This window comes from Lactuca sativa, chromosome 3 (genome assembly GCF_002870075.4).
Source record: "Lactuca sativa cultivar Salinas chromosome 3, Lsat_Salinas_v11, whole genome shotgun sequence".
Classification (NCBI taxonomy): domain Eukaryota; kingdom Viridiplantae; phylum Streptophyta; class Magnoliopsida; order Asterales; family Asteraceae; genus Lactuca; species Lactuca sativa.
Genome location: NC_056625.2, coordinates 244,532,832 through 244,543,023, shown reverse-complemented (window position 1 = coordinate 244,543,023; position 10,192 = coordinate 244,532,832). Strand labels below are relative to the sequence as shown.

The window sequence follows — 10,192 nt, the reverse complement described above, 5'->3', positions numbered from 1 at the left end:
CCTGGATTGGACCTCATCAGTTCATGTCCATAATCCCACACTTTTGCATAATGGCCACTCAATTTGCAATCAATTAAGAACAGTGTCGTACACCTTGATCTGTAACAGTTTGACCATGATACCTTGCAATGAAATTTACTTTGAATTATTGCCTACATTTCCTTGCATTTTAACTTTGGTTTCCTTACTAGTTCTTTCACAAACTGCTTTGCTAACCAAGTTGGATTCATAAGCCTTGAACTACTAAAATTCCTAACACATGTATGCCTATCATTCATCTTTTTCACTTGGAATGATTTCTTAGTACTCATCCATGAAGCACGAAACATAAAAGGGCATTTTTCTGGATCACTAGCACACACAACCACTTGTCTAACACTATCACACTTCTTGAAACAAATTTTATAACCCTTATAGATGAAATAATTTGTTAAACATAAATTCAGTTGATGTCTGGATCCATACCTTTCTCCAATAACCGGTTTCATCACATTCCATTTGACCTTCGGATTATGGATGGGGTATACAATTTCATCTTCATCACTATCTTCCTCAATAGATTCTTCAGTGTTTTTATCATCATCTACTTCCACTCGAGCATTCTCTCCTTCAGCTTTCACTCGTTCGTCATCACTGTCTTCACAAAGAACATTAAGGAATTCATCTTTGCATCTTGAAACTGCTTTGGTTTTTACAAAATCATCAACTTGAACGCCAATTGTGACCGGCTCAAATACTTCATCCATCGCCAAAGGAGACGAGCATAATCAATCGATCGATTTGTCGGGAATAAGGATACGAGAAAAGGGGTTTTCTTTAATAACCCTAAAGTAATGAGGTCAACGATACAGTCACCATTAAGATGCCACGTAATCAGCAGGCTAAATAAGGGTCACCCAATGATAAGGGCTAAATTGTCTGCTTTATCCGGTTTATTAGGCTTTTTCATTTAAAAAATATTTAAGATTTTTTTGAAACTTTTGTTAAAATATAAGGACTTTAGTGTAGATAACCCTTGTATTTAATACCTATATATGATTAACGAATTTAAAAGAAAGAGTAAAATAATAAATTGACCATATTTTGTCATTTTACAGTAATTTATCATAGTTTTTTGACGTGTAATGCGGAAGGACCATTGTGCAATTGTTTGAAACCATATGGATTATTTTTGGAAATTACTCATTGTATTCTATTTTTTTTTTTATTTTTTTATTTTTTTATTTTTTATCATTAATATAAAAGTTAACAGGATGATGATCAGAATTCGGTGTTATCATGTCCGATGAGCCCACCGTCGATTTTCTGTCCCAAAAAATTGAAAAACCTCGAGAAATCCGGCGAAGGACATGCAAATGATTCGTCTCCAATCAGTCGTTTACCAGACGAAATCATCCTCCTAATATTAAACAGATTAATCGATTTGAAAACCCTATGTTTTTGCTATCTGGTTTCCAAACGTTTCTCCTCGATTGTACTTCAAGTCGATGCCATTTCCTTCGCTTCTCCAGTCTTAAACCCTAAGATTTCCGATAAGAACACCATCCCAAGTAGGTCGTTTCTGCGCATGATTTCGTCGTTATACGGTGAGTCGTTTCTATCTGCGTATAGGTTTTTGATCAAGTTTAAAGGAGTGAAGTCCTTATGTATCGAACTTCTAGCTCCGGGTCATAGAGCTGTCGATAGTCGTTTGTTCAAATGGAAGGTTAAGTTCACGAAGAAAATCGAATCGTTTATATTTCTGTGGCCGAATTCACTCTGTGATAAGGATGGATTATGTGTTAATGGAAATGGGGATGAAGAAGAAAGCCTCCAGTTAATCGGTGATTTGTTCCAGAAGAAACGTGTTCTTTCGTTTCAGTGTCTGCAGGATATCATGGCATTGCATGTGATGTTGTTGTACCTGGTTAATGATCTACCCATGTTGGAAGAGGTATCCATTAGCGATTTAGAGAGAAGAGGGAGGCTTTCTCTGAGTGGGAAAAATCTCAGTGGGGTTAAGGAATGGGTACATTCAGCTTCGGAAACTGTGCTCAATCGTATAAATGTTCCTACTATATTGCGTAACTGTTATATTCCCGTATTGAAATTGCCAGTTTCAGGGTATGAGATGAAGGGGATATATTTTTGCATAATGGAGATGAAAGATATCGAGGGTGGAAATGAGTTTCTTATGAGCAGTGAAAATGGTGGTTCTGAAGATAAAGAAGAGTCTGCATATACCGAAGCTATCATGGAGATTTTGAAGAAGCATAAAGGCATGATGCTTACTCGGAACCTGTAAGCAATGTTCTTATAACTTCTACCACTCTGTTTGAAATTTACCCCATAAAAGAAACCAACTTTGTAGAAGATGAAGCATTTTTTGTCATTACATTTTGTGTTCCCTTATGTTTTTTAATTGTGTTCTTTCTTTTTGCAGGTGGTGGAACCTTAATGAGGATGCTGGGCAACATGCTAGGTTACAGTTTCGAATTTTAGAGCCATAAAAACTTTTCGATGCACAAAACTTGTTTGTTGGTTTTTTAATCGAATGTAATGAAGTCTTGGAGCTTTGTTATAAATGTTAGTTTGAAATTTGTAGATTTTGATTAATTAATATGCATTTGAAAGTTGTTTTTGTTAGAAGGTTAAAATAGTAATTTTTATTATTCGGTAGATGCGTTAGCAACCCTACCGGTTAGACAAGCAATAGTCGTTAATAATGGTAGATTTTAATAAGTATTATTGAATTTTAGAAACTAATGTACGCAATTAAAACGATAGCGATACAAGTCGGACATTTATAAATCAAAGGACATAAATGTTACCCGTATATTGGTATATGTTGTGAACCCGAAATGGAAAGTTAGATGACTAATTTATCTAGTAAAAATAGAAGTTTGCAAGAATTGTTAAAGCATTATCTAACCTATTTGTAATCGACTGTAAGATGTTTTATTTGCTAATTATTAGAACTGCTTTGTAAGAAAATCATGCTACTCATTACAATTTATGTTATTTTGTATGTATGACTTGTATTTTTAGGTTATTTTGCAAGTTCGTGCAATAACCATTGAGATCATTACAATTTATGTTATTTTGTATGTATGACTTGTATTTTTAGGTTATTTTGCAAGTTCGCGCAACAACTATTGAGATGTTTCTCGTTACAATTTATGTTAATTTTTGTGTACGACTTGTATTTTTAGGTTATTTTGCAAGGTTGCACAACAACTATTGAGATGCTACTCGTTACAATTTATGTTATTTTTTATGTATGACTTGTATTTTTAGGTTATTTTGCAAGTTCGCGCAATAACTATTGAGATTCTATTCGTTACAATTTATGTTATTTTGTATGTATGACTTGTATTTTTAGGTTATTTTGCAAGTTTGCGCAACAACTATTGAGATTCTATTCGTTACAATTTATGTTATTCTGTATGTATGACTTCTATTTTTTAAGTTATTGCGCAAGTTCACGCAACAACTATTGAGGTAGATTGCTAAATGTCAATTAGAAAAGATCTTTAAAACAACTATTGAGATGAAGTTTATTTTAAAGCAGATATATTCTTAGAAAGGTAGCAACATGATTTAGCATTTAAGTAATGCATATCACTGTTAGATCGTACAATGTTAGATCGTACAATATCAATAAAACGTTGAAATTTTTATACCCTTAATTACTAAACATTTAAGCCAACAAAATGTTGTAAAATAGAAATTCCTTTAATTTTTTATTAAATGGTCCTTTTACCTTTAATATACATTTATCCTAAGATAATTTGATCCAACTATCATCAATCTCTTCCATATTTTCCCATTCCAGTTACATTCCATCAAATTTGAAGGGATAATCAAATCCTCCAAGTCAGACACTTACGTATGATTCATCAGACTTCTAGTGAAATCTATTTAGATCATAATTACCATATTGTAGATGCTTATCATATTTGTTCTTTGAATATTGTCACTTCATTGTTTATGATAATTTGTATAAAACGTGCAGTTCAATGGATAGAATTTTGAATAGACCATCACCTCTTTCAATCCAATGTTATTGTAGCTGATTGCTTTAATATCTATTTTATTAGACTGATGGGGCCAACAAACAATTTATTATAACAAATCAAAAAAAAATATGTTAAACAATCTAAATTAGAAATTAAATAATAACTAAAATAAAGAAAAAGCTAGGTATTATTTTTATGAGAAATTAAATATCCTCCTACTTTTTGGTCCTATATATCCTCTTACCCAATAAAATGGGTAGGAGAAATTAAATTAACAATCTACTTTTTTTAGATTGGTATGAAAAAGATACATGGGTTAAGCAAATTTATATGTACTCATCTGTATAAATATTTAGTTATCATTTATTTTTTTGACACTTTACTGCGATCTATCTTTTGAGTGCATTGTTACATAGTAAAACACGTAATTTGTCTACCATTTATGTCTCTCATCTTTTACGCATTTACTTTATTTTCGATTGATTTCATTTTGGTAAATCTATTCTCGGATAATTTCTTTTGTAGATCTGTTCATTATTTGGGGTTTTATGTTACTTACATGGTTAATTGAGCAACCAATTAAGCACTTAACAAAGAACTTTTATCCATTAAACTCATCAATAAATTATCTCTGGATTTTAGTGGTTAAGAGCTTAGCTTCAAAATAACTTAAGAAGGTTATGGTTTTGCCATCAACACATTCTTATCTTTGTTCACTATTTTCGCCATATCTTTTGGAGCTGACTTTGGATGAAAAATAATTGGTATTTTTTGATAAAGAAACCTAAACTCTTATTATATGCAAACACAAATAAATAACTTTTTCTGGAAGAGTGGGTCTCTATAATCAATTGTTAGAGAGTGCATATGTTGATATAGATGATTCTATGACATATGGGCCTGGTTAACGACAGACAAACTGGTGTTGTAATTAGGTATTTAGGTCAAATATGTATATGTCTAATTATCTATTCTAAAATTCACCTCTTAGGAGTACTAGTAAGGAATGAATGACTAGCGGTGAACATAGAGCTTCTTAAAATCTTTTGATAAATAACTAGTGGGGTGCCCACTCGATGCAGCGACAACTTTTTTTTTTTTTTGATGATTAATAGGGATAAGCAGCAGCTAGTACCAAATCCTTATCCCGTATCGATAGCATGACAAAACCGATATTGAATTTACGATGTTACTCGGTACTCTTAAATCATGAAATCTATGATTCGATACCCTAGGTACTGTTGTTAGTACTGAAAACTGGTACCGGATACAATAATGTTTATTCGGTTTGGTACTCAACATCACTTTTTATCCATTTCAGCTTTCAAGATTCTCGGGCCAGTATCAGAAATGTCCATTGCTCATCCATAGTGATTTGTTTTCTTCAGGATGTTGTTTTGAGATAAAAACAAATCTACATTGCTAAATCTAAATGAACACTAAATAAATCAAATAAACATGTTTGATAAATAACCATCTTTAATAAAATCAAAGAAACTTATGCACCGTCCAAGAGTATTAAAACTTTCTGTTAATCACTTGAGTACATGTTATACTACCTACTTGACAATAATCATTCAACCCAAATGTAACACCCATAAAAATTCAAGCCAATTTAAACTTTTAAAAACATTTCAAATCCATTAAACATTACAAACTTGTTTTCAAAATGTATCATATCAGAGTATCCCAGAAACAAATTCATAAAAAGTGAGGAGATGTACGATCACGCCTTTGCCTTGCCCTGATCCCCTGAAGTACCTGAAACAATAAACTAAAACTGTAAGCCTGAAAGCGTAGTGAGTTCCCCCAAAATACCGATACACATACAGTCCACATAACCATGCCAGCAACATCATAACATAACAAACTGAACAGAATGCAATGGGTCCACAACTTTACACACTGGATTACCCCCTGGGCCCACAGTGTGAGTCTGGATTGCTTTGCGGGCCCAAAGCTCACATCAGGCTTGCCATCGAGCCCACAGTACGAGTCTCCCTTAGCCCGTAACTGGAATGCTCCCAGGTTTGTTGGTTACCGCACGAAGCAGTCCCACCTCAACCCATCCCACATGACACATCAACATATAACATAATCACTGAGCATGCAGATAATCATATAACACAAGTAGTCCTACAGATCTACCTAACTGACATAACCACTGAGCATGCAGAAAATCATATAACACAGGTAGTCCTACAGATCTACCTAATTGGCATAACCACTGAGCATGTAACATTAACTTCATACTCAACATACTAACACTGCTAGGATAACATATTTAATGGGCCGGCCTTGGTGCCTTAGACCCCTTAGTATAGTGAGGATAACTCACCTTCCAAATGTCGGCTCGGTAACTAAACTCCAACTCTCAGATCACCGCCACAAACTCCACCACCTTCAAGAGAGCCCTTTATGATGCAGAACTTGAAACCCACAAATTCTTGGTTCAACTAGCTTTCTTCCCAAGTGATTCCTTCACCAAAACTTCCTTCCAAGCTTAAACCTCCAAAGAATACACACACACTCGAGTTAGGGCCTTTCTGGACTCTCAATGAACTGTAGAGAGGCCTAAAGAGGCTTGTGCTTCTTTAAATAGGGTGCAAAACCCCGAGATTTAGGGTTTCATCTGCCACCTCCTACTCGTTGAGTCCATTCTTGGACTCGGCGAGTAGGCCACTAAAACACGTGGACCAACCCACTGATACTCGACGAGTCAGGCAACCAACTCGTCGAATAGATCTTGAATTCATGGGAATTCATAACCATTTATTTGTATTCGAGAATCGGGGCGTTACAATTCTCCCCCACTTGAACTAGACTTCGTCCTCGAAGTCTGTGGCAGTGAACATCCTCGGATAGTGCTCCCGCACTCTGCCTTCAGCTCCCACGTCCACTCGGATCCTCTTTGGTGCTCCCACTGTACCCTTACCAACGGTACCTCCTTGTCCCGCATAACCTTCACCCCTCTGTCCAGAATGGCCATAGGCTTCTCCACATAATCCAGGCCCTCACCGACCTGAATGTCATCCAACGATACTATTGCCTCCTGATCCATGACGCACTTTCGCAAGTTTGAATCGTGAAAGGTGATGCAAATCCCAAACGAACCTTTTAAAAAGGCCTAACCTAGAAGCCACTTTGCCAACTGACAGAATCCTGATGATCCAACGTATCGTAAACCCAACTTTCCCTCTTCCCGAGGCAAACCCTTTTGTGCTGATAGGACAATTCTCCTTCAACATCATACAAAATCAATCCACTAAAACATGAACACTCACGCCTGGCCCAATCAGCCTCTGGCTGGAATTCCAGGCATGCCTATGACAGGTCCAGTTATCCCTAGGATGGAATACCCTCGCATCCCGTACATGTTTGGCCCAGTCAACCCTCGGGTTGGAATACCAAACATATCAGGTCTAATCAATCACATGGTCCGGTCATCCCTAGGATGGAATACCCTAGATTGGAATACCTCTATGAACATAACTCGGGTCTACTAATACTTGAGATCCAAGGATCTATCCTTGCGTCTCATCCACCATTCTCTGATTCGTCACAACCGAGTGAAACTCCCCCGAATCTTCAACAATACATCCCATCCGAACGCGCTCCTACAACATACATAACCAACAAAATCTCTATGCCCATAGCCTATGACTGGAATACCTTTATGTGGTCCTCAGCATAGGTCTGGATTGCCTCTAAGCCCACAGCATGAGTCTGGTATGCCCTCCCCGTCCCTCAGCTCATGATTGGAATGCTCCCGATGACCGATCGACACTACTGTCGTCACTTCATTTGCCCAACACTCTCACCCTGCAGATATCCACTTTCCTTCGCCACTCGAAGGGCCTAATTGATGCTCCTTTCATCAACGAGCAACATAATGATACAAAAACTACTACCACACATGAATCCCAAGCCATAAACCCACTTCAACTCTTCTTGCTACCATATGACGTTTCTCAAGCAAAGTCGAACCTCCTTGGTCCCAACTTGTCTACCCACAACCCGAACATCGGACACCTAACCGTTTACTGAACCAAAACACACACACAAATGGCAGTCCCACATGTCTTCCCGAAAAGAAACCGTTGGACCTGCTTCCATGCCCTGCCACCAACTCCTACCAACATAATGAATGTTACATGACCCACGTCAGCCTCACACCCTACCTGGTCTTTAGTGACCCATCTTATCCTTACTTTAGACACACTATGGCTCTATCACAGATGAAACCAACCCAAGACACATCACAATAACTCAAACCGTCATCGACATACCTACCACTACCGGCCAGCCAGCACGACACTCATATCTAACCCATATCACCCCCTTCGGGTTAGAATACCAACATGTCTAATAAATTCAACTATCAAGTCGAAATTCTCAGGGATTGTTGGCCTACCGCCTCAACCCTACCGCTCCCTTCGAGCCTCCGTTCCTACGACTTCAAGTCGTCCCGCACCGGGTATCTTAGCCTACGACATAGAGCAGGACCGCCTCAACCCTATCCAAAAGCCATAGGCGATCATGAGAAAGATCTAACCCGGTTCCCAGAACTTGAATGATAGGATATTCTAATCCCAAACCTTCCCAAAACTGACTAATACCCATTCGGATCCACCTCCAGTCCCCAACTGGAGTATTACCCGATCCAAGAAGATAAAACCTCGGAGACACTCTGAACTGCTGGGATCACCAAGATCCTTAGGACTCTATTTGATCTCTAACAAAAAGTTCCGATCAAACCAAAATACACTGGAGTCTTCAGCCTATTCCAACAACATGTTCAATACTTGGGGACAGACCTACTGATTGATATAGCATAGCAGTATACCCAATACCCGCACATAGTCTACAAACATATACAGAGTCTTCAGCATGACTGGACCGCGTTACCAGGCCTTCAGTCTATCTGGACCACTCTCAAAACCTTCAGTCTAACTGGTACGCCCTACTAGCCTTCAGTCTATCTGGGTCGCTCTAAACTGTTGAGCACCTGCCTGGACCCCCTTCCTGATGCTCTTTCCCATGCATCCTGTTCTCACCCACTTGGGGCTTCGAACTCCAGATTTACTCTGTGGACTATATCCCCATCCTAACCCTAGGCCTCATGTCGATCGTCCACCCTCTCGGAAATCCATGGTCTGATCCCTAACCCGCGTGACCACCACATACGGTAAATAACCCGCACTCCCGTGCTGAATGCACTGCTGAGCCCTGGAAGCTAACAAAACCCTCAGTCTATCAATCCAAAAACCCTCAGAGTCGAGCACGCCCTCGACCGAATACTCGAACTGAACTCGATTCTTGACTAAAACTCCAACCTGGTTTCCCAACTTCTGCTATCAAGCACCCAGAAGATGTGTTCTTATGCTGGGGAGTTTTGTCGAACCCCCAATCAACACAACCCTCAAACCAAGCAGCCACTAGGGCCTCCATTCTCCCTATCGGGTTGTGAAACTTATCCCCGTTTCAAAAGCTCTCCCACTTTCGCATCTCGGGGTAACAGTCCCCCACTTAGATTCGACTAAGCCTTCATAATACATGAAAATTAGAGGATTCGCAATCCTTCTCACTTCCCAACGATCGATCTAATGAAAACAAACTCTTTCCCACAAGTGCTCCATTGCTAGATAATCCCAATTGATCACATACTTCTAAGAACCAGATGAACACTTCTTGAATCCCAGTGAAACCGTCAGCCACTAATGCTTGAACGACCCCACACTCATGTTCTGAAGATCAACAGATAAATGCTCCAACTAATACCTCGGCAACGAACCCCTTCCATTGGCGCTTTAGTCTGCCAATCACTAACGGTTGCTAAGCACTGAATCCTGACAACGCTGAATAACCCTTCTGTGGGATCCTATTTGCAGGCCTCCCACATAATACCCCCTTTTCCAAAGGTGTCCCAAACAAGCTTCCCGCTCTCGGGCTCTAGAAACCATTATCTTCAGGGTTCGCACCCTGACTCTTATACCAGCTCAAACGCCCACAGCTAAATTGCAGCAGCTAAAACAACCTTTTCCCTAAATCGGGCTACAAACTACTCCCAAGACATAGTCTACAATCCTGAAAGTGCAATAGATTGCACAACCAAGCCTTTCCATTTGATACAAGAGATCTAAGGCAAACCGGTCCTCACAAATACTTATGCCACATTGACCGTCCTGTGCTCA

The 10,192-nt window shown here is 38.7% G+C and overlaps 1 protein-coding gene across 1 annotated transcript; it reads left to right on the top strand.

The window, feature by feature from the left end:
* Positions 1-1,261: 1,261 nt before the first annotated feature.
* On the top strand, positions 1,262-2,628 carry LOC111883525 (F-box protein AUF2). The gene is made up of 2 exons (XM_023879848.3): positions 1,262-2,280; positions 2,423-2,628. Exons 1-2 carry the CDS (start codon positions 1,286-1,288, stop codon positions 2,487-2,489), a joined length of 1,062 nt encoding a protein of 353 aa, XP_023735616.1. The 5' UTR covers positions 1,262-1,285; the 3' UTR covers positions 2,490-2,628.
* Positions 2,629-10,192: the final 7,564 nt, after the last annotated feature.

What these genes read in the sequence shown, in the direction of transcription:
- LOC111883525 (XM_023879848.3), top strand. Translation starts at nt 1,286, where the DNA reads ATGAGCCCACCGTCGATTTTCTGTCCCAAAAAATTGAAAAACCTCGAG. An exon ending in ATGATGCTTACTCGGAACCT is followed by an intron (nt 2,281 to 2,422) that starts GTAAGCAATGTT and finishes TTCTTTTTGCAG; the next exon opens with GTGGTGGAACCTTAATGAGG.